The sequence below is a fragment of the Eubalaena glacialis genome, chromosome 1, assembly GCF_028564815.1.
Source record: "Eubalaena glacialis isolate mEubGla1 chromosome 1, mEubGla1.1.hap2.+ XY, whole genome shotgun sequence".
Lineage (NCBI taxonomy): Eukaryota > Metazoa > Chordata > Mammalia > Artiodactyla > Balaenidae > Eubalaena > Eubalaena glacialis.
This window is the reverse complement of record NC_083716.1, coordinates 30,238,268-30,266,166: the sequence shown is the minus strand read 5'-3', so window position 1 is coordinate 30,266,166 and position 27,899 is coordinate 30,238,268. Positions and strand designations below refer to the sequence as shown.

The 27,899-nt window shown below is 50.4% G+C and overlaps 1 protein-coding gene and 1 long non-coding RNA gene across 11 annotated transcripts in view; one reads left to right on the top strand and one right to left on the bottom strand.

Annotated features, from left to right (window-relative positions):
- Positions 1–55: 55 nt before the first annotated feature.
- On the bottom strand, positions 56–23,523 carry HPS1 (HPS1 biogenesis of lysosomal organelles complex 3 subunit 1). Of its 7 annotated transcripts, none has more exons than XM_061208187.1 (20): positions 23,254–23,467; positions 21,794–21,982; positions 20,050–20,166; positions 16,501–16,638; positions 16,138–16,280; positions 15,649–15,757; positions 13,183–13,343; positions 12,573–12,675; positions 11,846–11,941; positions 11,578–11,647; positions 10,085–10,140; positions 8,636–8,803; positions 8,362–8,541; positions 7,201–7,262; positions 6,575–6,709; positions 6,424–6,488; positions 5,259–5,404; positions 3,058–3,171; positions 1,335–1,417; positions 56–826 (listed from the first exon to the last, which is right to left on the bottom strand). In XM_061208187.1, the coding sequence occupies exons 2-20, from the start codon at positions 21,869–21,871 to the stop codon at positions 664–666; spliced, it is 2,187 nt and encodes a 728-aa protein (XP_061064170.1). In that variant the 5' UTR covers positions 21,872–21,982; positions 23,254–23,467; the 3' UTR covers positions 56–663. The 7 variants fall into 7 exon arrangements, with proteins under 7 accessions (XP_061064170.1, XP_061064249.1, XP_061064328.1 ...); XM_061208266.1 differs by having other exon boundaries at positions 23,265–23,467; XM_061208345.1 differs by lacking the exons at positions 21,794–21,982; positions 23,254–23,467 and adding an exon at positions 23,477–23,523.
- A 120-nt stretch (positions 23,524–23,643) lies between these two features.
- The window catches only part of LOC133094096 (uncharacterized), a 111,580-nt gene continuing 107,324 nt past the window's right edge, over positions 23,644–27,899 (top strand). For all 4 annotated transcript variants that reach the window (XR_009701363.1, XR_009701360.1, XR_009701362.1 and 1 more), the window contains exons 1-2: positions 23,644–23,820; positions 25,112–25,146. This is a non-coding gene — a long non-coding RNA (uncharacterized LOC133094096). The remainder of the gene's footprint in view (positions 23,821–25,111; positions 25,147–27,899) is intronic.

Genomic DNA, 27,899 nt, shown 5'->3' with positions numbered 1-27,899 from the left:
GCAAGAGCCAAGAACCAAGAAGGGCACAAAGAGGCCACTGAGAAGGGCCAGGGGCTTGAACAGTCACGATAACCATAACCAGCATTTATTGAGTGGCTGCCCCACGGCCGGCAGCCCCACGACCACCCTGAGAGCCGGGTGCCTCCACGCTGAATGTGGGGAGACAGGCTGAGAGGTGGGGAAACCTGCCCAGAGCCGCAGAGGGGGCGTGGCAGAGCTGGAGTTCAACCCGGCCAGGAGAGCCCCTTTCATCTGGGGAGGGAAACGGCTTCCTGGGAAGCTTTCTCTATTCTGAGAACAGCAGACACCCACAGGCAGTGGGGACTTCCTCTGTCTCCTAGGGGTAAACCGAGAGGCAGCTCCGAAAGAGGGGCTGCCCCGGGTCTAAGCTCACAGCCACTGCTGTTCTAAAGAGACGAAAGAAACCCTCTGGCCCTCCTCTCCCTTCAGAGGGAAGGATTTGGGGGTTTGCTCGTTACCCGGAATGGAGGCTGGTCTAAGTGGAGTTTCTTTAAGAAGCTCTGGGGCCGCCCTGGGGACTGTGCCATCCTCAGGAGGCTGCCGTGCACAGGAGGAGGCTCTCACCATGGGGATGTCTGCAAGCCAGGTGGGCCTGGAGAACTGGGGTGCACGGGCAGATGCACGGGGACAGCCCACCCTGGCCTAGAGCAGGGGGACACGGGAGGCCTCGCCCAGGCGCCGGGCCAGCTCGCCGGCCTGCTGCACCAGCACGTCCGTGGGGATGACCGACAGGTGGAGGGTCAGCAGCTCACGGCACCTGACAGCCTCAGCCGGGTGGCTCTTGCTGTAGTAGCGCAGGAGCTTCCTGGGGGAGGGAGGGGGAAGGAGGACAGGATTCAGGAGGGAGCCAGGCCAGGGGCCTTCCTGGCACTGCACAGGTATAAGGTCACCTCACTAGGCCCCGGCACCGGGCCAGAGAGGCCTTCCCTGCCCCTCGCTGACCCAACCTTACAAGGCTCAGCCCCAGGCCGCCACGGCCCAACCCTCTGGGTTCCTGATCCTGGAATGGGGTCCACTAGATGGCAGGTCCCCATCTATGGGGCACACAGAGCCGGCAGGGAAGGTCTTCAGGAGCCCAGCAGAGATGTCTGCAAATGCTGCCTCGATGTGCCAGCAGGAAGAAGGGCAAGAACCCCAACGAGCGCCCCACTCTCTTCCCCTCACTGAATGCCTGCCTGTGAGGAGCTTCTAACAAGGGGGCACAGGCTCAGGGGGACGTTCCTGAAGGACGGGCTGCACCCTCTGTGGGGACTGGCACTGATCGCCCATCATCTGTTCCCCTCTGTGCCCAGGGCCCTCTGGATCGGCGTCACCTGTAGTAGTCTCCTCCCAGCATGCCGACGGGAGCCGAGTCATCGGACAGGACAGGCACCTCGATGATCTGGAGTTTGTACCCCTGGGGAAGGAGGCAGGGCGTCTTGAGTGGGGAGGCAGTGGGTGTGGGGGGAAGAGCGTGGGCTTGAGTCAGACACACTCGGTCTGAGGCCAGGCTCAGCCCTGCTTGGCGTGTGCGTGGTGCTGGGAAAATGCACTGGCCTCTTTCTACCTTGTCTTCTCACTTGTGAAGCGGGAAGAAGAATAAACTCCCAAAGAACATTAGACATGGATGTAAAGTTCCGAGCGTCGTGCCCGGCACCTGGTAGCTCTCATCCCCATCAACCAGTGGACCTGGGTCAGCGACAGGCACACGTGAGGGAGGACGACCCGGGGACGTGTCATGAAGAACAAAGCGTTACCAAAGGCCAAGTCTCTCTCTGAAAGCAACGGGTATTCCCAGGGTAGGACACGGCAGGGAAGGGACTCAAGCTCTGTTGGGCTCCCACTGTGTGCCAGGCGCCCTCACGGGGCTCCTGCGGCGCTGTGCTCACCGGGCTCGCGGGCCCACCCCGCAGGGGAGAAGGAGGACTTGGTGGCGGCCCAGGTGCAGCCAGACTTCACACCCGGGTCTCCCCGCACCACAGCCTACTGCCCTGTGGGGCTAACCACACACACACGGAGCCCTGTCCCTCCCCAGAAGCTAAGGTGATGGTCACGCCCACATCCTGGGCACTTCTGAGGCGGGCACAGGGCAAAGATGGGAGCCTGCAGGTCAGGAGAGCCGAGCCTGGGTTCTGACATCATCACCTAGGACCTCGGTGGCCCTGGCCATGGTGTCTGATCACAGGGCGTCAGTGTCTCCATCTGCAAAATGGGGTCAGTGACACCTGCCCTGACCATCACACGGGCTGTGCGGATGTGAGGCCGTGAGAACAGAGTGAGAGACCCCGACGGCTGCACTGCGCCGTGCAGGAAGGGGGGAAGGAGGGCTCGCTGACAGGGGCAGAGAGAGGGGAGGGCACGAGCAGGGGAGAGGACAGGACGGGGGGCCAAGGGAATGTGGGACGGAGAAGCAATGGCCCTCAGAGAGCTGGAATGATGGCCAAGGGTGACAAGTGAGGAGGAAACAAAAAGAGAAAAAGGAAACGAAAGCAGAGGAAAGAGGGGAGACACAGAGTGAGACAGTGAGACAGAGCAACAGCGAGAGGAGGTGGGAGGACATAGATAATAAACTCCCGTGACCTGCGCTCATGCTGCAGCAACACTGAGGTTTGGCCAACACGGCCGGACGCAAGAGATCTGAGCCTTCCTGCTACCTTTGCCCTGGGCAGGTTGGTTAACTGCTCTGAGCTTCGGTTTATCAGCCTCTACAATGGGAACAGGGAGCCGGGCTCTGTAAGTGCAGCTGATGACACTGAAGCACCACTGAGGAAGCGCGGGCTGAGCGGCCTCGCCCACGCGGGGCGCACGTCTGTTCACATGTCACCGGGATGCTGCCTTGATCAATGGCATGAGTTTTTCAGAGACTGGGGTGGAGGGGCCTGAGCGCAAATGGGACCTGAGTTCTGGGTGCCAACCAGCTGGGCTTAGCTGTCAGCTCCAGCAGGGACAAGAAGAGCTGGAGACACAGACTGAACAGAATCCAGAAGAAAGGGATCCAAGAGTCACAGGGAAAGAAAGCATTTCAGGACTGCCCTGCCCCGGCCTGGCCACACCCACCATCTCGTTCTCGAACCACAGGAAGTAGGAGCAGTGGAAGTCCCCCTCGCGGGACAGCAGCGTGGTGTAGCCCTTCTGCAGGTATCTGCGCGCCAGCTGGATCAGAGACCAGACCTGGGGAGAGGAGAGAGGGCTCATCTCTGCAGCCTGTGGGGCGGCCCTCTCCCCACGGCAGGGGCTGGGCTCAGGCTCTCAAATCCCGAGGGGAGAAAAGCACTCAGAGGAGGAGCTCCTGGAAGGCCGGGGGCCTCTCCTGCTCATCTTGTTCCTTAGTGTCCGGGCCCAGCCTTGGCTCAAAGCAGGAGCTTAATAATAAATGGATGAGGGATGGATGCATGGATGGACTACCCACCCCTCCAGTTACTGCGACGACAAAATATACGTATAAACACTTTATGTACCTTGACTATACACACAAGCCATAAAGAGTAGATTCATCTTTCAGGCCAGAACAGAGCCAGGGACTTGAGAAGATGAGGGGTTGGCCACCTGGAACCCTCCTGCTGTCGAGGGCCAGCCACTCACCTGGGCCCCTCAGGACTGAGGATCTCTGGCACAGGCCCTATGCCAGAAAGTTGCTGGAAAAGTGTTTGAACGCACAGAGTGCCCTGGTCCAGGAACGTCCTCTGTTCCGGGGCGAAGTCTGAACGAGGGCTCACCAAGGGCACCGACGGGAACACAGTGACCGAGGGACAACGCGCCTCAGATCCCCTCCGCGAGATTCTCCTGCCTAATTCAAGGACTTCTGACGCTGCCTGTAAACTGCCCTAGGGAAGCTGGCAGCAGGGGCAGCTCTGCTCCCCCACCTCCCAGGGCCTGGAAAGGCCTGCTGCGCTCTCACCAAAGAGCTTAGAAAAAGCTTAGTGGCAGGCATACAGGAGCTACTTCAAACCTGACCACAATGCAATGTCTAATGAAATCTGCAAACAAATACATGGGTTTGCTCTGTTTTTCAGGAAAGCAATTCGACAACATGTATCAATAACCTTAAAAACATTCCTTCCATTTGACTTTGTAATTCCATTTCTGGGATTCCATATTGAGAAAATAATCAGAGATGAGGACAAGGATGTATGCCCAGAGGTATGTGCTGCAGAATTATTTACAACCGCAAGAGCCTGGGAACAATCTAAATGTTCAACATTGGAGAAACGGCTAAGTACATGATGTTACGTTCACATGATGGACTATTGTGGAGCTGATGATAATCACGTTGATAAAGAATTAATGACATGAGGAAATGCACCAGATATAAAGTGAAGTGGAAATGTGGTAAACACACTGCTTACACAGAATGATCTCAACTATAACAAACTGCACAGAAAAACAATGAAAAGAAATGTACCAAGATAACCCCAATTATCTCCAGAAGAGATGAAGATGCCGGTATGGGTGGTACCAGGAAATGCTCAACCACCTCCAGCTACATTCTGTGCCACATGCTGTGTTGAGTATTTTACATGCATCACCTCATACATTTGTAATCTCTGCAGCAATTCTATGATGTCACTAGTGTTACTATACTCTTTTACAGATCAGAAAACTGAAACTTAGACTTCGTAATACCCCAGGCCACACAGCTTGTGAGGGGCAGAGCTGGGTCTCCAACGAGCCTTTTGTCAGGATCTTGTTTTAACCATTATGATACACCTTATTTGGATACACAATGTATATAAAAATGTATAGGTTTTTAGAAAGTGGCAGAGGTCCTCCGTTCTCCCCACCAAAAATACTAGTTTGCTATGAAGATGAATCAAAGCAAAGGACCCCTGGAGACTGTTTTCTTCGTAGAAACCACCTAGTTTTACATTCTGATACTCAAGCTGATTAACCCGTGTGTCTTCTTTCTGTTTTAGTGAACTCAACCAACACTTACCGGGCACTTATTTATGCCAGGCACTGAGTTAGGCCCAGGCCATTTCCTCCCCTGAACTCGCTGCCCAGACTCCGCTGCTCCAGGCACACTGACACACCCGGGAAGGCGGCCCTGAGTGCCGACCGGCATCCTGTGGTGACGAAGGTGGGCACTATTCCTAGGAGCCTAAAGAGCTGGGTGCAGACACCAGGAGGAGTGCCGTAAAGGGTTCTGGCGGGGGTGCTCAGAGCCCCCCGGGAGCCCGAGGGCGGGGATAGTCCTCTGGGCAGGGGTCAGCAGGCCCCGTCTGATGCGCGAGGAGAGGGCCCGGGCCAGGCCAGGTTACCTTGGTTCTGACGAAGGTGGCCAGGGGCCCCCTGCCCAGCTCCGATGACATCCTTTCAGTGCTGCTGAGGGAAGGGGCCACCATCTGGCCGGTGGTGCGGTCCACGTAGATGAAATGCACCAGGCCCGGGAAGTCTTCCAGGTAGGTGAGGGTCTGAGTTAAGGTGTTCGTTAAGCCAGAACCAGGGAGGGAGCTCCTCTGTCCTCGACCTAGGCCTCCACCGAGGCCCGCCCCCCGCCCCCAGGATCCCCCTCTTTCCCAGGTCTCTCTTTACCGTCGAACCCCCAACCCTGAGAAGGTCTAAGATGCAAGTACAACGGATCCTTGGCTCTGGCACATTTAATGCAGGGAGTTCTGGTCCCAACAGGAACACGGTATGTTCATGTTTTACCATTTTCATGCGGGATGAGTTTAAATGATCCACACGCTGCGGCTGGTATGAGAGCAGAGCTATAGAGCTAAAGAGTGAGGCTAGCTGGCCACCCACCCACACGCCTCGCCGTGATCCTGTTCACCTCTACACTTCACCTCCAGAGGCTGGAAGGTTCCCATCTGAGAGGAAGGGCAGTGGCTGGTGGCTAGCAAGGCCTTCTCACCTGCGCACTGAAGACCGAAGTCTCCGGAGACAGGAGGCCACACCCTTTAGAGATTTTAACACAGAAAAAGCTGCTTCATATAAAGTTCCAGGGAAAATCAGTATTTGATAAAATTAGTTCTGTAATAAAAGGGTAAGTCTTGGAGGTGGCTTTTTAAATGGGGACAAATAAACACATTTACTGCAGGCCTTCTCAGAGCCTTCACGCGCCACTGTGTACTGTGACCTCTAAGAAAGAGGACGTGGCCCCTCAAACCTACCCAACCCCAGACCCCTGCCCCTCGTGGGAGACCCACTGCCCCTTAGCTGGCTGGACAACGCCGACATACACGATCCCCAGGGCTCTCAGAAGTCACCGTGGGAGATCAGGAATTTCTGAAATTCCAGCTGTGGAGCATTCCTACAGACAAGGCCCCTGGGACACTACCTCCTATCATTTTTCTTCAGAGAAAGGAAGCTGAGGTGGTGAAATATATGCTCTTTTTCCCCAAAGCCACAGTCCTTCAAGTGAGTGGGTGGAGGAGGCAGGTAGTCCCGAAGTGCCTGCTCAGGGCCAGGCACCAGGATATGACACCATGGTGACATTCCTCCGGCTCTTCACCAACAGGAAGTCCTTCCAGTCTGCCAGCTTTTCTCTGCCGAGGAAGCAGGGGGAACAGGGCTGGGGCCAGGTGCACCCCAGCTCCTGCCCTGGCCACCGAGGGGCCACACCCACACTTACTGCATGAGCGTCTGGACCTGGTCCTGCAGGTGCTGGGGCAGGTAGGGGCCTCCCCGGCCCGGAGCCGTGGTCAGGAAGCTGAGCCGGTAGATGGCGCAAAGCTGCCTCTTCACCCTCCCGCATGCCTGGAGCAGCCTGGGTACAGAGAGGTGAGATGTCACAGCCGGAAGGGCCCTAGGAGGGCACGCCCAGGATGGTACCCCATCCCCTGTGATCACCCTCCTCCTGGACTGACGTACAGCACAGCTGATGCCCCACACCCTGGCCCTCACTGAGCCAGGAGGCAGCTTCCCAGTTTTCCCCCAATGTGTGCTCTGAGTACTTAGAATCTCATCCAAACTCATGGTTTATTTTATGGAGAAACGAGGGGCAGTGACTCGCCCGAGGTCACACACTGAAGCCGGGCCTCTGCTGGTCGTGTCGGGTCCTCAGGCCCTGCTCCTCAACCTCTGTCCTCTCTGCTCCCAGCCTCCCCTTGGCATCCGTGGGCTGGACCCGCCCTCCCAGGACCCCCTCTGCCCTCAGAAGCGCCTTCCTGAGCATCCTCTCCCTCCGGGCCTGGAGGAAACCTGCTCCTCTGTCCAGATGACCCCCACCCCCCCGTGACCTCAGAGCCCACCACTCACTCCCAGGATGATCCGGGCTCACTTCTGGAGAAGGCCTTGGTCTTGAACTCCAGCCAGGTGCTCTGTAAGGAGGACAGGTGACAGGCAGCTTCCTGACAACATTCCCACAGCGAGGTCCAGGGGACACCCTACACTGGGCTCTGAAAGGCTCCAAAAGGCCCCCCGCCTCCATGGCTTATTTAGGCCCAGCACACACCTGCCATCCACGGCCAAGCTAGGTCTCTGGCAGGTCCCCCAGCACCCTGCACCCCGCTGTACACCAGTCTACTCATTCAGCAGGCATTTATTTAAAGAGCAGTTTCTGTGTGCCAAGTACCGGGCTCACTGCCTCGCTGGCAGACACCGTAAACCAATGCTGTCAAAGTGACAGGCAGGCGCCTCAAGGGAGGGGCGGACGCAGGCAAGAGCTGGGGTGCTGACCCCCCTCAGGGGAGCTTTGCATCCTAACACGCGCTCACTGGAGTGCGCTGGGCACAGAGAGATGCTGCGCGCTGCGGACTGACGGGTACTTTGCGTCTGGGCTTCAGTTGGCTGCTCTGCCTCTTCTAATCCCTCTGTCCGTTTTCAGACCAGTGCAGACTCCGTGCACAGAGAATCTCAGTTCCTCAAGCCCGGCCAGCTACACAAGCGGCCTCAGATCTCAGCCAGTGTTCTACCCTTGAGAGCTCCCCCCCAGGCTCTGGCCTGGGCTGTGCCCCGTTTCCTGCTCTGCTCGCGCACTGTCCCAGGGTCTTGGCCTCATCTCCCAACCTGGGTTCTACACCCCCTGCGGGTGCAGCGGCCTCCCTGTGTCCTGCACGTCTGAGACCAGCCAGGTGGTGAGGGGTGTGGCTGGCAGACCGCTGGCCGTCACTGAGCCCTGGAGTTGGGCTCTGGCTCCACTGCTCACCAGTCCAGTAACTTTGGCCAAATCACCATCTATCTGAGCCCGGGTTTCCTCATCTGAAAAATGGGAGCTATAACTCGTCACACAAGAACATTTTGGAAATGTCAAGTGCCACTGCTGTAAGTTTCTGTTCCTGTTTCCTAATGGGGGAAACAAGGACCACAAGCCCACGGTGGGGTGGGGCAGGGCCCAGAGCCTGGGCGCCTCACCTGGTGTGGACAGAATGGGCCCTGCCCCTTCTCCCTAAGGTGGGGTGTCCAGGGCTTGTGTCTCACCTGAAGCTCTTGCCCACCTCGATTCTTGACAAACTTGTCCATCCTCTGGCGTAGGTCCCCCATGAGGGGGTGGGACCGCAGGGCGCTCCCGGCCTCCTGCCCCTCCTTCAGCTTCTTCTCCAGTAGAGAAAACCCATCCAGCAGCTGGTACAGGGCCAGGGCCAGGGCCGTACTGGGGCTCTAAGGGAAGAAGAGCAGGGCAGGGCAGACAGGGGCAGCCGTGGGGTGGGCATCTAGGCTAGGGCGTTGCCAGGGCAGGCAGGAGTGCTCGTACCTTGGTCAGGAGCACCATGTTGATGCCTGGCCACAGGGGCAGGCAGTACATGGTGTGGGGCACCATGGGGCAGTAGCTCTCTTTCACGGTGGCATCCAGGAAAATCCTTCTGGGGCTGGAGGGCCTTGGGGAGCGAGGGACCAGCGTGTGGAGGGTGTCCTCAGCCATCTGCGGAGGAAGAGGAGCTGTCAGCGGGAAGGGGTGGGCAGCCGTCTGGCCTCCTCCCCACGTCGGGTCCACCCACGGCTGCCCACTTGCCGTCCTCCCTGTGAACCACGAGGCATAAACTTTTCTAGCCCCAAGAAATCCCAGTTCCTAAATCCCTGCACTCTGCTGCGGTTGCCCTGGCAGCTCCCGTCCTGCTGCCCCTCTCTCCCTCAACATCTTCGGGGCCCTTCTGCCGGGAGTCAGGACTGGATGCCACACAGGGGTGGCGGGTGGTAAGAAGGGACAGGAAAGGTGGGAAAAGCAGCCGGGGTGGGGTGGCATGAAGGGGAGGAGGCTCCTCTACAGCTTTATGTACACGAAGCATTTAAAGCTGATTAACACCTGTCATTTCACCACCTTCAGGACATCCTGACAGTCATTCCAGGGGGGCAAGTGAGGCATAACAGGGCTAAACAAGCAAGACTCCAGCCTTACGAGGGCTCTGAGTAAGAAAGTCTTTACGGGCAAAAGCAGAGAATTAAGGAAATCATTAGGGATGCCACAGAAACTTCTCTATAAGGAAGTCACTGTAGTCTTACGATAACAGCAGAAGACTCCATACAACACACTGGTTGTTCCAGGAATTTGCTAAATAAATAATAACACACGCATGCAGTGCACTCTGAGCAGTCTTGTTAAAAACCACACAGCCGAGGAGTGCCTAGTTAATGGGAAAACGCTCAAAAAACGGAAAAAAAAAAGAATAATGAAGTACATCAGGATTCAAATTTGGTAAAAGAAAAAATATATATGTTGTGTGTGTATGTGTCAATGCACATATAAAGTCATAGGAAAGACTAGAAGGAAACACTCCAAAATCTTAATAGTAGTTAACATCTGGGGTTGGGATTTGAAAGTGATTTTTTTCCTTTTCCATATTTTACTTTTGTGTTTCCCAATTTTTCTACAATGAACGTATTTACTTTCTCATTCTAGAAAACATTAACAATTAAGTTGGACTTTCACTCCCAAGAACAGTGAGGGTGGGGATTTCTCAGGAGTGGAGGCCAGGTGTCTGGGGGAGGGGAGGGGGAGGGGGAGGGAGGCGGTCACCCTCATCCACCACTCCCCCCGCCCCTGCACTGGCCGGCCAGCCGCGAGAGGGCACAAGGAAGGCCAGCGTGGCTGGAGAGTCACCCCAGGAGAAGCCCTCCGAGTCCCCAGTGCTCACTGCAGCATCTCAGATCAGCTGGTGCCCCGGCCAACACCCCCCACCCCCCGAGCCCCCCAAGAGAAACTCACCTGGACGTGCGGAGCATCAGTGGGAGGGGTACCCCCATCCAGCCAGACTGTGCTACCTGCAGGCCATAGGTAATAACAACATAAATAATGGCAAAATGTAAGTACTGGCCCAACAGCCTGTCAGCAGGGCAGGATGGAGCAGAGATGGCCCCATGCCATCAGCAGCTCACAGCACGTTAGTGTGAGCTGGAGAGACTTCCCCTTCTCATCCTATCCCAAGCTGGCGAGTGCAGGGCGAGCTCGGAGGTACCAGAGCTAGAGCAGCCTGGGCCAGGGAAGAGAGGCTCCCTGCCGCCCCAGTGGGCTGCGGGGAGGAGCTCCTGCACGTGTACCTGGCAGTGGTGGGGGGGTGTCCCTGAACCCCCTCCTCGGCCCCCAATCCCCTCCTTGTTTCTGCCCTCTCTAACCCTTCAGGCCCCTCCCTGGCTATAACAGTGCCTCTTCACTGGGAGGCAGCACACACTGTCTACAGTTCCCCATTTATTTAGTCAATCAGCAAACTTTAACTGAGTATCTACTATGTGCTGGGAACTGAACTAGATTTCCTTTCCTAGGTCAGCTCACAAAAACCAGCTGAACCGATCGCATATTTGAAATATTGTAGGCTTGTAATAATAGCGCTCTCTCGTATATTTCATTGCAAATAACTATCATTTATAATGTTTCTCTGGGGAAACCTGTGTCTGTGCTTCAAACACCTGACTTACGAATGGATGAATGCAACTCCACCCATTTGTAAGCTGTGAGTTCCGTGCACTGTGGAACAGGCATTATTTACAGCTTTGAGGCATGAAAAAACAAACTACTGAGAGAAAGGGGCCAGGAGGAGGAATGAGGGAAGGGAGCAGTGAGAAGAAAATGGAACTTCAGCCATTACCCCCAAAGCAGTGCTTTCTGACGTGTTTTGGGCTCGTGGAGAGCTTAGAGAACCCAGGACAGTTATGACCCTGGCCGCAGAGAAATGGACAAACAGGGATGAATTGGCACATGGTCCCAGGGGTCCCAGGCTCCTTTTTTGTTTTGTTAATAATATTTCCAATATTTTTCGTTTCTTTTTATTGTTTACCCACATACTTTGGAAAAACAGGTAAGCTATAAACCATATAGACTGAACATTTATATTTTAAATCACTGTACTAGAAATAAAATGATTATTACTTATTTGATTACTTATTAATTACAAAAAAGAAAGAAAAGGCAGAGAGCACATATATGAGAGATGAATTTTTAAATGAAATCAACTTGTCATGAAAAATTTTAGGGATCATTTGAGAGTGGCCTTAACAGTCCTTGAACTCAAGCTGGAGCCGGGAGGGTAGACAGGGTTTGCTGCAGACAGTGTTCTGGGCTCTAGGAATTTGGGTGTCTGTGCCTGGGCCCTTACAGGGCGTCGGGATCCACTGAACCCTAAGACAGATTCTCCCGGGGCTGCCCACTGGTATCCGCCTCCTCCCCGTCCCTGTCCCGTGCCCCTCCTCGTCTCCAGGTCTCACCTGAACTCTGCTCCCCGGGGGAAGGAGCTGGTGTGAAATACTCCTCAGGGAGGGAGAGGCTGTCTGTCTCCTGGGAGGGAGAAGGGGCAGCTGGGCTGAGGGCTCAGAGAGGTTCTCCCAGGGGGCTCGACCCTGGTCCCTGCTCTCTGGGGAGAGGCCGACCCGCCCCTCCCCTCCCCCCCGCCCCTCCCCCCCACCCTCCCCTCCCCCCCACCCCTCCCCTCCCCGCCCACCCCTCTCCCTCCCTTCCCTGGAACACAGCACATACAGTCCCTGCAGAACTCCTGGTCGGGTCTGTAGTACAAGAGCTCCAGGCCTGCTGCACGGGGATGCTCTGGCTGCGGAGGGGCCTCCGTGGGGAAGGCTGCAACAGGTCCGGGGATGCTAGTTAGAGCTGCCTGCCTGGCTCCTCTGCCTCCTGCACTTCACAGCGCAGCCCTCGGCGGGGGGCGGCCCGCCAGCCCCTGCGCACACTCCACTGTGCAGCCCTGGGTGTGCGCCCTCACTTTCTAGGGATGTTTCAATTTTAGAAGTTCCAGAAAGTCCAACACATTGGCACCCAAACCACTGCCAGCACTTACTGAGAGTGTTTGCTACACCCCAGGCACTGCTGGGCTCTAGGTAAACTGTCTCCTTTATTCCTCATGACAACCCTGAGAGGTAGATGCCATCGTTGTCCCATTGCACAGATAAGGGAATCGAGGTTCAGATGGGGTAAGTACTTGCACAGCAAACAGCTACGCGGTAAAGTTGGGACTATGTTGGGACTATTTTTGGGACTCCAAAAATCTGCACTTTTAACCCACTAAACTACATGCATTCTAGAATTCCCCTTACATCTGAAAGCAGCTGGGAAAAAGTCATGCCCAACCACACGCCCAGGGCTGTGACTTGGAAACCACAGTCTCCCCAGCAGCCTGCCCAGCACTCTCCAGACTGGTTTTCTGAGTCGCCTTCCTGAAGGCCTCCTGCTGCCCAGAGAGCTGCCCCGAGACCTGGGTGTCGCTGTCCTCCGCCGTGCTCTCGCTGGGGTAGAGGTCCTGCACCAGAAGGATGAGGGCGAGGAGGTCGGCTGGGCGCAGGGAGCCGGCGCTGTGGCTGCGGAGAGAACAGGCAGCAGGTCAGCATGTGCCCGCTGCCCCCAGCCCACAGGTGGCAGTGGACAGGGGCAAGTAAGTTAAGGGAGTCTGGAACACGATCCCTGCCCTCAAGGAGTTTACAAATGTGCCAGCTGACTTCATCCTTTCTGGAGAAAGACAAGCTATGTACAAAATTAGTTAACTCATCCATTTTAAAAATAAAACTTGGTTGTGTTGAAAAATAAAAATTACCAGTGGAAAACCACCAGGGACAAGTAACAGCATATCAGGAAACCCTAAATTAAGATTCTGAGACAGTGTTCCAGGAAGAAATAATTCAGAGAAGGAAGTGAGCTGAGAGGGGGAGAAGAACTGAAGAATCTAAGAAGGCTTCCTGGAAGAGATGGGTCTGGAAGGTTTCCCTGGCCCAGGAGGTGGTGCTTTTGAGGTAGGGGGAATAAGAAAGGGTGAAGGTGAGGGGACCCAGGTCCTCCGGGCCACCCCATGCTGGGGCCGTTGGGCTCACCTGGAGTAGAAAGCCAGCAGCTTGGAGTGCACGAGCAGGAAGGCGTGTAGGGCCTCCTCGCCGGCCCGCCCAGGGCTGGAGTTGACGGCCTGGACGACGTGCCGCTCCAGCACCTCGATGCACAGCTCACATAGCTGAGGGTGGATCAGCCGCTCCACAGCCTGGGCATGCGGGCAGCGAGAGGAAGTGACATCACCCCCACCCCTCCCGCTCCAGCCCCAGGCTGGCACTACATTCATTCAGGCCACAGTGAGCACACACCACGTGCCAGATGCTTGGGAACAGGGAGGCTCGGACCAGCACAGAGCCTGCCCTTCTGGGGCTTAGTGTGGTCACTAGACTCTAGTGGATGAGACAGACAATATGCAGAGAAAGAGAGAAAATAAGTGCTAACAACTGCTGTGTAGGAAATATACAGTATTGGACTAGAGAAGAAGAGCAGAGACCTAAGTGGGTAGGGTGTTCAAAGAAAATGTCCCTGAGGAGGTGACCTTTAAACTGATATCTAGAGAACAAGAAACCCCGCCAGAGAAGGAGGGAGGGGGCGAATGCCGCAAGCCGAGGAAAGAGCACATGCAAAGGCCTTGAGGTGGAGACAGAGTTTGGAGCAGTGCTGCCTAATTGATTACAAAGGCAACCCCTACACGTAATTTAAAATTTTCTAGTAACTACGTTAAAAAGTAAAAAGAAATAAGTGATATTAATTTTAATAATTGATTTTACCTAATACATCTAAAATATTATCATTTCAACATAAGGTGTAAAAGCATTATTAATGGGATAATTAATCCTATTTGACATTCTTTTTATTTTTTTGGTACCACCTTTTTTTTTTTTTTTTTTTGCATTTGACATTCCTTTTTTGTCCTAAGTCATCAATATCCAGTGTATATTTTACATGTATAGCATAACTCAATCTGGACTAACTATACTTCAAATATTCAACAGAGACATGTAGCTAATGACTACCACACTGGACAGAGTTAAACATAGAGCGCCCCTGAAATGGGAAGAAGTCCTGGGTGGCCAGTGCATGGTGAGTAAGGACAAGAGAGGCATGAGATGAGGCTGGGGCGAGATAGGCAGTGGTGGATCATACAGGGCCTGATAGGCTTGGTAAGGACTGTGGATTTTATCTTAACTGCATTAGGTCACCTCCTACAAGAAGCCTTTTGCTGATGCCTCAGAAGGAGTTGACCACGTCAACCTTTGTGCCACCATGGATTTTGAGAAACCCAACCTGGCAGCACCCAGTATACTTTATTGTTTTCAGTACATATGAATGGCTGATTTCCCCTCAAGGGCAGAGACTTTATTCATCTCTGTATTCCCAGGGCCTGGCACACCTCTTAGCGTATGGGAGGTACTATATGTTTACTGGAAGAGTGAATGAGTGGGGTGTGAAAATGAATTCCTTCAGATCTATTTTCCAGTTCACTAATTCTCTTTCTAGCTATGTCTCATCTATTATTTAACCCATCCCTTAAGGTTTTTATTTAACAATTATGTTTTCGCTCCTAAAACATCTATATGGGGTTTTCCCCTAGCTTTTATGTCTTCAAATACTTCCTGGTTATTTTATGTTCTGTACCTAAAAATTCTAGTATATCAAGCTCCTTGGGATCTACATCTGCTGGTGATTGATTTCCCTGACTCCTACTCATGGTGGCTTATTCTCTTGTGCATCTGACTGTTAACTGTGAGCTCATATTTGTTTGCTCTTAATCTGTCCTCCAAATCAATGGCTTTCAACACGCAGTTCCCAGACCAGCATAACCAGCATCACCTGGGAACTAGTTAGAAATGCACACTGTAGAGCCTCCCACCCTTGACCCCCACAGTGAATGAGAAAAGTGAGGCCCAGAAACCTATATCTAACAAGTCCTCCAGACGATTCTGATGCACACGGAGTGTGAGAATCACCGATTTAGAGAGAATCTGTGTTTGTCTATACAAGGAGCAAGGGGGTGCTACTGACGACCACCTTACTCCTCAGGTCTGGGCTTAAGGAGGAGTTGCAGGCTCAGCTCTCCTGTCGCTGTTGGCCTAAGGCTTAGTTTTCTGGTTGTAGTGTTGGTACCATCATCTGTACTCAGGCAATCTTGCCTTTAGTGCTGCTTATTTTTCACTACTTTCCAGTCTAGTTTCAGCTCAATATAATTTGGGGGGTGATCAGAGTTGAGGGGGCTATCTTCAGAGATTTCCATAATTTACTGAGAGCCCAAAAACTGCATTAAAAAGTTCGTTTTATCCAAAACCTAGCTGTGTTAACATAGGGAGGCCCATCAGAGTGCCCAGCCCACCATGTGGCCAGAAAGAGCAGCCCTCTGAAATGCATGGGCTTGAGGGGCTGCCTGTGCCCTCACTCATGGAGGGGAGGGTGGCGTCAAAACATGGTCCTAAAGCTGCCCGGCCCCTCTGACCTGACACCCCTGTGGCCCGAGGACTCCCGCGCCCAGCAGTCACCTCCACAGCGAAACACTGCTCCTGCTCCCGCAGGCGGCCGTAGGTCCACAGCAGGCTCTGGAAGTGCTCCCACACCTGCACACGCTGCTCCAGGTCTGGGGGCCGCAGCCTGGGGGCAGAGCAGGGGAGACCCATAAAAAAGCCGGCTGCCCCCAGCTTCAACCAAAGGAGCAGCCTGACATCACCGCCAGAGCCAGGCAAGCTCACGTGACATGACCAAACCCCTGGGGGAGCCCACACAGCACAGAGGGGGCGTGTCGGGCTCTGCCCTCTCTGTGGAGCCAAGTGGGATGGGCACGGAACCAAGAGGTGGGCGCCTGAGCAAATCGCCTCACTTCTCAACCTCTCTCACACACACACACATGACAACAGCCAGCTAGAGAGACCCAGGAAGAGGCCAGGGGCAGAGTGTGACAGGCAGCTTCACTGAGGCTGGGCGCACACCGCCTGGCCTTGAGAGGCGCTCAGCACAGCACCCAGGGGACTCACTCCTTTCGGATGAGCTGGCCGTCCATGGTGACCAGCCCGAAGTGCACCTCGAAAAGGTACTTGAGCACGCACAGCTTCTGCCGCAGGTCCCCCTCGCCCTCTGTGTGGTCTCCATTGATGGCAATGAACAGGCATTCTCCGAACTGCAGGCACGGCGGTCAGTGGATGTCAGCCAGCCCCAGGGGACCCCCTCACCTCCCCTGATCACTGGGGACAGCGAGGGGGGCTCAGATCCCAGGGGATTTTGTTAAGATGCAGCTTCTGCCTTCTAAAAGAGCCTGAGGTTCAAGATGAGGAAGAGGCGTGTGGACTGCCCAAGGAGCCGAGGGAAGAGGAACACGGGCCCCAGGGCTGCACACTCACCAGGTGAAGGACGTACAGGTAGTTGTCATTTTCCGTCGAGAAGCAGGTGTATGTGTCTGAGAGCTTCTCCAGCATCGTCATAGAGGAGATAATGACTGGGGCCAGGAGGGTGCTGAGCTGGTCTTCCAGGGCGGGAAGCTGCAAGAGGGGATAGAGAATAATACTGCTTAGTGGGCCAGACCCTGGGACAAAGGGATGGACAAGACCCAGGCCTTGCCATCAAGGGCTCCATAGTTTTAGACCCACCTGGGAGGCTATCACTGTCCTGACAGGGAGACACTTGGGTAGTAGGTAGGAAGGCTGGGAAGGGTCAGGCAGCCAATTGTGCTGCTCAGGCTCTGATTCTAGAAGGAAATGTTAAGGAATTAGGCCACATTTCCACAGAGGAATGCTTGGGGCATTTAATAGAGAGCTGGCCAACTCTAAGAAAGTTCAGTATGTGTACCAAAGTCCATGCCCTTTGTTGCAGTTAAGTTTCCTTTGGGGAATGTATCCTAAGGACAATAATCAGAGATGAGGCAGAGATACATGCGCAAAAATGTTCCCTACAGCGTAATTTATAGTAGAAGCAACTGGAAAGAATGTAAATGTCCAGTACCAGGGAAAGAGTTAAATAAACAACAGTACATCTGAATGATGGGCAAATATACAGCACTTAAAATATTAGAGTGTTTCAGTGACATGGAAAATTCCTATGATACAATGTAATGTTTAACAAAATGGTTGTGAATGCTCTGTATTTTCAAATGATAAAAAAACCAAAGTATTGAAAAACCATTGAGAAATTCAACACTATTAAAGTTATTGCTTCTGAAGAGAAGGATCAGGAATGATCTCTCCCCCCACTTTTTACATCTTTCTGTACTTTCCCTATTTCAGTAACAAGCATGCCTTTACTTTTATAATCTCTTCACTCATCCATTCTCTCTGACCTCCAAATAAGAAACAGAACAAACAGACAAAACCAAAAAGAAACTGGACAAATTTGCTGAAGGTCTGGGAATAAAAATGGGATAAAGCCAGGGGAATGGTAATAACTCAAGTTCTCAACACTGGAATGTAAAGATAGGAAGAGACAGCTGACCTTCCCCACTCTGATCTCAGGAGCCTTGGCTGAAACAGGGAGAAAGCGGAGTCCTAATTTTAACTTGTACACAAGGAGCTGAGTAAGACCTTGCCTTGAGAAGAACAGGCAAGCAGCCAGGGGTACCATGCGGCACTTAAAATACGAGGGGGTCCGCGTCACAAGGGGTGTCGTTTCCTCCCACAGACTCAATGTTCAGGAGCCCAGCGCCGTGTCCACTGCTGTGGAGGCTGTCAGTCACCTGCGACAGATCCCCGCTCAGGCAGCTCCTCTTCTGACCACCCCCAGGCCACACCACCCCAGCCTGCCCATCCCACACCCCAGTGAAATAAACCCATGGTGTTTATTTGCCATCTGGCTCATCTTCTTTAGACTCTGAATCCCACAAGTGCAGGGTCATGTTGCTATGTTCACTGTAAATAGTCCATTCTCGATTAGTATTCGTTGAATGAATATCCCTTCACATAGGCAAACGTTGGTTGAATTATTCATGTACGACAATTTTCTTGAACCATCACGAACCAATTATATTAATAGAAATGTCACTTAAAAACCTAGATGGTATATAGCAACTCACTTTAAAAGTAGTAGCTTTTTCTGTAGGGATATAGGTGTAGCAAGAATTCTTTTGGTTGGGGGGAAATTACAATCTTTGTGTAGCTAGAATGTAAAGAGAATTCTCCTATATTACTTGGTGCGATTATAAAGTGGTACAGTATCTTTGAATGGCTTTTGAATCGATGATTCTACTTTTAGGAATTTATCCTAAGGAAATAATGAGATGTGGGATAAAATTCAAGCACAAATGTTCCCTACGGCAATAGCTATAGCAAACTAAAAGCAATATACATGTCCAGTACTGGGGAAATGGTTAAATAAATGATGCTACATTTATTCATATACTGAATATAATGTTTCCATTAAGATTATGCTTTTGAGAATATTTAACAAAATGGAATAATGCTTTTCCTATAATGGCAAGTGAAAAAAAAAAACAGGAATAAAACGTAAGTGTGGTATGATCCCAACTATTTATAAACGATAAAGACCCAAAGAAAATATATTGAAGAGCTAATAGCTCAGGGTAGTAGTATTATGGGTCATTTAAAAACTATTTCTCTGTTATTTCCCAAATTTTCTACAATTAGTTCACATTATCTATAGGATCTGGAAAAAAAAGTGTTGGATACTTGAAAAATAAAACTTTGAAGACTTTTTTTCTTTACCTTAGTCATTTAGGAACTGAAAAGTCAGGAGTTTGTTCCTTTATGAGGTTTTTAATAAAGAGGAAGAGAAACACTATCAAATAGTTTGCCTCTTAAATTGACCAAGTTGATATAGTGGTTTAAGAACTAAAATACTTTAAAATTCTTAATTTAAAAAATTATACATATTGACTGCTAAAAAATAAAAGAGCCTAACAGATAGACCTGTTCTTAGCTTAAATAAAACCGCTTAAATGTCTATGATCTCTGATATGTTGTATCATTCCTAAAGAGTATCAGTGATGTCGAGGTGATCTGACGTGCTGATGTGGAGTTGGTCCGGCTGATGACCAGGCTCACTGGAGCAGGAAGGGCACTAAGAGGCAACCAGTCTGTGTGGCTGCAGAAATGCAAGGACTGTCTACTGCATCCCCAATAAAAAAGTTTTTAATCCAAAATTAATCTGGAAAAAATTTCAAAATAAATGACTCCTTTAGAATGTAGAGCAGAAATTATCTAAGTGAAAATGACAACTGTCTCTGAGTTGTGATATAAAGCGTTAAAATGGATATCCATATGCAAAAAAATAAACTTTATACTTTACACCACATACCAAAATTCAAAATGGATCATTAGACAGAATATAAAACCTAAAACTATAAAACTTCCAGAAGAATATTTGGGGAAAACTCTTTGTGATCTTGGGTTGGGCAAAGATTTCTTAGATATGACACCAAAAGTGTGATCCATAAAAGCAAAAAATGGATAACATGGCGTTATCAAAATTAAAAACTTCTGCTTTTTGAAAGATACTGTGAAGTAGGTGCGAAGACAAGACACAGACTGAAAGAAAATATTTGCACAACATAGATCTACAAAAGGACATATCCATAATATCTAGGAAACTCTCAAAACTCAGTAGGAATAATAAGAAACAATCAACCCAATGAAAACTAGGCAAAAGATCTGAACAGACATTTCATTAAAGAAGACAAAAAGATGGCAAATAAGCACATGAGAAGATGCTCAAAATCATTAGTCATGAAGGAAATGAAAATTTCTTCATAGGGTGGGGGTGGGTCACTGCCCTGGAGAGCATCAAGGGCTGACCTCTAAGGATGCACAGGTGTGAGGGGCGCCGGACCACACACAATGCCTTGTTCATCCCTCTGGCTGGGTCAGGACGGGTGGACAGGCTCTCCTGCCTCCTGGTAGTTCTGTGCTGTTCCCTCCCATCTGTCCCTCCTATCCTGCACTCACCCCTTCTCCCTCATTCTCCGACTGCCCAAACTTCAGCCGCAGACTCTCTTGAAACTCCTCGTCCGTCCAGTAGAAGAGGACGTCCGCGCCCTCTGTGGCCACCAAGACGCACTTCATCTGCCAGGGAGAAGCAAGGTCAAGGTCACCTCCCAGTCCCACATCCATAGGCTCGGCCTGAGTAATGAACAGGATCATAATCCCGCAAACACCTACTGGCCTTTAGTGTGTGCCAGGCACCACGGGGACCTTCCTGGTGTTACTCTGCGGCACCCTCACAGCAACTGGACAAAGCAGGAATCTTCAGTTACTCCTATTTTTAAGTGACAGAAGTGGGATCCAAACCCAGGCCTGTCTAATGCCAAGGCTGGGGCTCTTTCCTGTGTTATCCGGCCTCTCTAACACAGCATCAGACCCACCACCAGCCTACTGGGACCAAAGGCAAGGAAGGACCCAGCTCTTGATCTGAACACGGGGTCAACTGTACAAGGTGGGCAGGCAGTCAGGGCCTGGTCTGGAATGGAGGGCGGCTGGTGCACCTCCCTCCAGGAAGTCCAGAAAAAATGTGCTTCTCCTCAAGTCACAAATAGCTCCAGAGGACGAGCTTCAAAGCCCACAGGCAGCGGGTTCAGTATTACAGGAGTTTCATTCACAAGTTCCTCCTGCTCTGGTGGACACAGAGGCTATGTGACCTTGCCCACGGCTCATTCTCACTCCTGCTTAGCTGCTGCTTCCTCAGCCACCTCCACCAGTATCTCCTGCCCTTCCGGACCTCCTTCCCCAGCACCCACACATGCACCCTCTGTGCCACACATTATAATGCTTGACTATATACAATGTGTTTTCATATTCACCAACTGGTAGATTCTTAATCCAGAGCTTCCCATGCTGGGCCTTAGCCCTGTGAGGTGCAGCAAGACACTGACCTTCTCAGCGCTTAGGGAAGCCTGACCATGCCTGGTGAAGCCAGAGCTGTCAGGCCAGCTGCTTGCTCCAGTCAGGGGCTTCAAACCTTCTCCTATACCTCAGCATGTCACACAGATATGAGCACGTTACCCACGTGCTAGGATGTGATAATGATGAGGAAGCTCTGTTCTAACTCTTCCATGGTGGATGCCCAGTTTCCTCAACAGGATCATGGCATCTCGAGGTCTCGGACTCAGTAACATTCTTCAGGATCCCCTACGTGACCAGCTTAGTGGTACTTACTGAATTCCTCCCAAATCTCTAGTTGGTTTATCAACTTTAACTCAGAGAACCTAGCTTGATGGTGTTTCCAGCACAGTGAAAAACAAAGAATGTATCCTATTCCCATGGAATTGCTAAACACTAGGCAGAGACTGGGAGAGCAATGGAGTGTGAAGGAAAGGTTGCTAGACGAGGGCAGGTGGGCTTGACGGGAAGGGAGTGCATGGGCTGGAGAACAGTGGGCTGTAGAATGGAGGCTGTGAACAGCAGGGAGCCCCCATAGGCTGGTGAGGGTGTGGATCATGGATGGGTGGGGTCAAGGTTACGGAGGCTATTGTCCTGGTGTGGGGTAATGTGGGTCCACTCCTTGGTGGAGGCCAGGGGAGGAAGGGGCTGATTCAAGAGGTGTAGCTTAGAGACTTGGTAGGCCATGATGACCTCCTGGATGCAAGGGATGAAGGACAGAACAGGCAAAGGTGACATCAGGATGTAGAGCTGGGCTAGGGGATGGAGACGAGATGACTCTGCACAGCCCGCGAGAGCTCAGTCTACTGCCTACCTCACCCTGTCCACCTCCCAGAGCCCGAGTAGCCCCAGGGTGGGTGCTGCTGCCTGCCTCCATCTCAGGCAGGATCATCTGCCTTGGCAAGGAGCACAGCGGAGCTTCCAGACAGCCAAAGATTCAGAAAGGGCTGCGGTAGACAGACTCGGTGACCAGTTCATGGAGAGTGGCATAGCATCCCAGGTCCTGCTTAAAACAGGGAGGTCATGAGGGCAAGCAGAGGCTCTCGTTCCAGCTGCTGCCTGTTCCCAGGAGTGGACAAGCTGGAGGAGGACAGAGTGGTCAAGCTGGAGGAGGACGGAGTGGTCAAAGGTCTCTCTCTGGCTCTAAGGTCTTCTGCTCAGAATATACTCCCCACGGCCAGGAGGTGTCCAAATGCCCCACATTCTGCCCACCCCTGCCCTCCCACAATGGAGAACACGAACCCGGCAAGCACAGTCCTTTGGCCACAGCAGGTGTCCACAAACATTAATTCTCACCTGCTGTTTCCTTCTGAGCACTCTCACTTCCCCGTGGGTCACTCTGAGCCATGGTGTGGTCAGCAAACCCACCCTGAGCAGCCCCGGGAAGCCTGCTATGAGTGACTATTGGGAAACAGCATAGCACATCCCAGGGAGACAGAAAAGCAGTCCTGGGGAAGGGAGGAGGTATCCTAGGGTAATGCAATGAATGGCAGTAAAGCAATACAACAGGCAGGGGAGACCCGGTTCCAGTTTTGTCTTTGCCAAGACACTTAAACCTCTCTGAGCCTCAGCCTCTGGCTCCACCTCCCTCCAGGGTTCTAGTGCAGACACACCCCTAGCAAACTTTCTTACACAGAGGTGGGGGCTCGTTATTCTTACTTCCCAGCTTCCCCTCCTCAAATAACAGGTGAACTAAACTGGTTTCAGAATCACTCATATTTTGACGATAAAAAGCAGGAACAATATAAAGCTTTAGCTTAATTAGGAAACCAAACATTGTAAACAAACAAGAGACAAGAAAGGGCTGTTAGGGGCTCAGCATCTTGCCCAACATGAGACTCACTACATCACCGGCATGATTGACCTTAACGCCATATTCCCAGAAAAATGGAAATGCTCTTTAGTGGACGTTAGGTTCTACTTTTATTCCACAAGGTTGGTGGAAAGAGAACCTCACCGGTGTTATTTTCTGATTTCCCTGTTCTCTCTATCCTGCTCTGAGGAAACGCAGGACTCACTGGAGCCCCAGATGGCGCCGGGGCAACCTGGGGAAACGCCCCCACGCCCATATTCGCCATCCTCCCAGCAAACTGCCCCTATGGCCGACGCCCCTGCCTGCCAGCAGCCCACTCCCTCAGAGCCTCGACCTTGCCCCTGATGGGCTGGAGGACGCAGGAGTGAGGACCTGCAGGGCGCGCCCGCCGAATGGCAGCCTTCCAGTTTGCCCTGCACTTTACAGTTTATGCAGCAGTTTCACCCCCAAGTCTCCCGAACCTCACAAATACCCTGGGAAGAAGGCCCGGCTTGTGACTACTGCCCCACTTCGTAGCTGCAGTAACTTTGACTCCGAGAGGTTAGGCGACGGGCCTACGGCCCCACGCCGGGTGGGTGAGGCTGGAGGTGGAGACGCCCCCACTTCCGGGAGGGCAGCGCCGGGGTCCCGGAGGAAGCCCCACCGACTACCGAGGCCCTCGGACAGTGCGGGACGCCCACGTACCGCGTAGTAGCCAGACACCGCCCAGCCTGCCAGGACCCCGCGGGCGCGCTTCCGGGTGTGGCCACCTGACCGCCCACGTGACAGCCCGGGGAGGGACTGGAAGCCCGCCCCGCCCCTGCCTGGCTTAAGCCTCTGCCTGTCGTTCGGTTTGCTTCCGCTCGGCGGCCGGGCCCAGCGAGCACTGACTCCTGCGCTTTGACTCCTGCCGGGCGGTGGCCACATTCCTCCCGTCAACAAGGGGGGCACCGAGGCCCGCAGTGTGGGGGACTTCGCAGGCAGCCGTCAGAGGCACCTGCTGCGTCCGGCCCTGCAACCTGCCTTAGCTCAAGCCACTCCCCACCGAGGTACTAGGAAAGTCTCCATTTACAGAAGAGGAAACTGACGCCCAGAGAGAAGAAATAACTTGCTGAGGGGCCGAGTTAGGATCAGAACGCAGGTCTCCCGGCGCCCCGCTGGGCTCTTCCCCACCCTCTGGCTTTTCTTGCTGAGCTGCAGTTCTGGGTGGGAGCTGCCCTTCTGTGACCGGTTTCCCTGAGTTCCTTGGGAGGGGACGCAACCTGCAGAAGGACGCAGTTACCCCCAGAGTACCAACGCTGGACTTTCTTAATAAGGGTTCTCAATCCATTTTGGGGATGGGGGTGCACATCAGGGTCTTTGTTTTGAACCTGTGTTTGCTAGTCTCTTAAATTGTATGTGTTTTTGTAGTGGCTGAAGGTGGGGGGAGCTGATGAAGATAATGGAAGGGATGAAATTCCCACCCAAGCCACCCCTTAGTGCCCTGGTGCCACCTGCGAGCTTTGAGCACAGCCCAGCAGGGGATGAATTTCGAGGACTGGCTGGGGTACAGCAGTTTGAGCGCCACCTGGGGCAAGGCAGGGGCCAAGAATTAATGCCTCCACCACCTGCAGACAAAGCGAGTATCACTCTCCACCTCCCCCTTCACCGCCCACCCCTCCCAGCCCACCTTAAGCCCCAGACCTTCCAGCTCCCCATTTACAGCACACAGCCCCTCTGCAGGCATCTCTGCAGCCCACAGTTGAGATCATTCTGGCTGCGCACTCTTTACCCTGCTATTTTCACTCACCATGTTTCTCTGTGTCGAACATTTCCTGAGCATGAATTTCAGTGGTTGAATAAATTCCATCAAATGAATATGCTGCTGTTTACGTACTCACTTCTGTTACTAGTAGTTGTCATTCCTGCCAGCAACATCAACGTCCTAGTTTCCCCACATCTTCACCAACACTTGTTATTGTCTATTATAATTTAGCCATCCTAGTGGGTGTGAAGTGATAGCTTATTATGATTTTGATTTGATACTGAGACTAATGATGTTCAACATCTTTTCATGTGATTTTTGACCATTTTCTTGGGGAAATGTTTATGCAGATTCTTTGCCTGTTTTAAAATTAATTGTGTTTTTATTATCGAGTCGTGTTTGTTATATATTATGCATACAAGTCCCTTTTTAGATATAAGATTTGCAAAAATGTCCTCCCGTTATGTGGTTTGTCTTTTCACTTTCTTAATGGTATCACTTGTAGCACAAAAGTTTTCAATTTTGATGTAATTCAGTTTATCTATATGTAATTATGTCCAGGCTTTGGTGTCAACATAAATTTTTATTTCACTTAGGTAAACACCTAGGAATGGGGTGGCTGGGCTGTATGGTAAGTGTATGTTTAAGTTTATATTATACTGCTGAACTGTTTTCTAAAGTGCATGAACGATTTTACATTCCCTCTAGCAATACTAAGAGTTTTAGCTGCTCTGTAGCCTCCTTAGCACTGGATATTGTCCTTTTCTAACTTTAGCCTTTCAAGTAGGTATATAGTGGCATCTCATTGTGGTTTTAATTTCCATTTTCCTGGAAAATGGAAAATGGACTAATGATGTTGAACTTCTTTTCATGTGCTTATATGCCATCTGTATCTCTTCTCTAGTAAAGCATTCAAATCATTTGCCCGTTTTTAAATTGCATCGTTTTTCTTCTTCTTATTTGTATGGTTCCTTTATGTATTTAGGTACAAATTCTTTATCAGATATCTGTTTTGCATTATTATTTTATTATTTTTGCCAATCTGTGGCTTTGTCTTTTCATTCTCTTTATGCTGACTTTTGAAGAACAGAAATCTTTGTGCTTCTTTGTGTACTGTCTATTGATAAAAAGTCTTCACCTAAGCCAGGGTCACAAAGATTTTATCTTGTGTTTTCTTCCAGAAGTTTTATAGTTTTAAGATTTGTGTTTAGGTTGGTGATCCACTTTGAGTTGATTTTTGTAGGTGGTGAGAGAGAAGGGTTCAGTTTTTTTTTTTTTTTTTTTTGCATATAGATGTGCGGTTTTTCTAACACCATTTGCTGAAAAAATATCTTTTCATCACTGAATTACTTTGACACATTAGTCTCAAATCAATTGAACATATATGTGTGGATATATTTCTGGACTCTATTCTGTTCAATAAATTTAGAGGGATTCAGGTCACACCAAGGATTTTACTGATTTTTCTCAAAGAAACAGCTGTTGGTTTCAACAGTTTTCATTGGTTGCCTGGTTTTTATTTCACCAATTTCTGCACTGATATTTACTCTTTCTTTTCTTCTGTTTACTTTGGTTTTAATTTGCTCTTTTTTTTTTTATAGTTTCTTGAGGTAGAAACTGACCCATTGATTTGAGACTTCTTGTCTTTTCTAACAAAGGAGTTTACTGCTATAAATTTCCCCCAAGGTACTGCTTCTCAGCACCCACAACTTTTGATGTGTTGTCTTTTCATTTTTAATTAGTTCAAAATGCTTTCTAACTTTTGTTTTGATTGTTTTGACCCATGAGTTATTTAGAAGTGTGTTATTAATTTCCAGACATTTGGAGGATTTCCATGTATCTTTCTGTTATTGGTTTCTATTTCAATTCCATTTGGTCAGAGAATATGCTTTGTGTGATTTGAATACTTTTACATTTATTGATGGTCTAGGATATGTTCTATCTTGGCGAATGTTCCATATGTACTTGAAAAGAATATGGATTCTTCTTTTGTTGGGTTGAGGGATCTATAAATGTCAATTAAGTTGGTTGATAGCAGTATTCAAGTTTTCTATATCCTTAATGGTTTTCTGTGAAGTTATTATATCAAATATTGAGAGAGTGGTATTGAACTCTCTAATCATAATTGTGGATTTGTCTGTTTCTCCTTGTAGTTATGTCATCTTTTGCTTCATATTATTTTGAAGCTCATATTATTTTGATGCATAAACATTTATGATTGTCATGTTCTCTCAGTGTATTAACCCCATACCATTATGAAATTATCTTTTAATCTTTGGCAATATTTATTGCACTAAATCTACTTTGTCTGAGAATAGTATAGCTACTACAGCTTTCTTCTGATTAGTGTTAACATGGCACGTGAAGGAGTTCAGGACACGCCACCCCAAAACATGCCACTTTGGTATATTGATTATTTTGAGCTAAAGGCACTTGAAAAAACAGCAGGTGCATGCAAGAAGGGTGCTCTGACCTTCCCTTTTCTTCCTGAAAGCAGGCATGAAACTCCCACGTGAAAGATACCCTCCTTATACCAGGAGAAACAAACATTCTTATTACCAGAGATGAGGAATCCAGGCAGAGAGAAATCTGTACAAATAGACTTCGTTAAAATAATTCTTATCTTTCTTTAGTCTCCCCAAACAGTTTACTTTTCCACAATTGCCGCAATTTGTTGAACCTAGTATATACGCACTTAGGCCCTGCCACTTCTCTGGGTCTTCATTTTTCTCGTGGGAGCTCCCATGCACATGTGAAAAATTACTAAATAAAACTTGTATGCTTTTCTCCTATTAATCTGTTTTATGTCAGTCCTAGCCAGAAATCCTAAGAGGGTTGAGGAGAAATTTTACCTCCCCTACATATGTAATTTTCCATTCTTTTATATTTAACCTACTTCTTTCTTCATATTTATAGTGCATTTTTTGGTAGGCAGCATGTAGTTGGATCTAATTTTTTATGCGGACTGACAATCTCTGCCAGACTAAATTGTCAGACTGTATGTTAAGACAACTTACATATAATGTGATTATTAATATGGTTTGGTTTAAGTTTATCAGTCTGTTATCTTGCTATTTGTTTTCTATTTGTCCTGTCTTTTCTTTGTTCCTTCTTTCATCTTTTTAATGCCTTTTCAAGAAACGTGTTGAGTATTTTTATGATTCTGTTTTCTATCCTTTGTTGGCTTCAGGACTAGGACTGGGGTGAGAGTGAGATATTTACCTTGAATGCAAAATTTAAAGGGATGTCAAAAAACTTAGTAATCAAGATAAATACTATATGAATTAATGTTTTTAAAATCAAAATTACTGTAAAAATCCATGATAAATAAAATATCAAAATATTAAATATAAACATGATCATTATTTCTGATTTTTCCTTTTG

Excerpts from the sequence above, each read along its gene's own strand:
- HPS1 (XM_061208187.1), bottom strand. The coding sequence starts at position 21,871 with ATGATCCTGCCTGAGATGGAGGCAGGCAGCAGCACCCACCCTGGGGCT. Across the intron at positions 16,281-16,500 it reads ACCTGTACGTCCTTCACCTG|TTCGGAGAATGCCTGTTCAT; the intron begins GTGAGTGTGCAG and ends CCGTGCCTGCAG. Across the intron at positions 10,141-11,577 it reads CCCCGGGGAGCAGAGTTCAG|GTAGCACAGTCTGGCTGGAT; the intron begins GTGAGACCTGGA and ends TATGGCCTGCAG.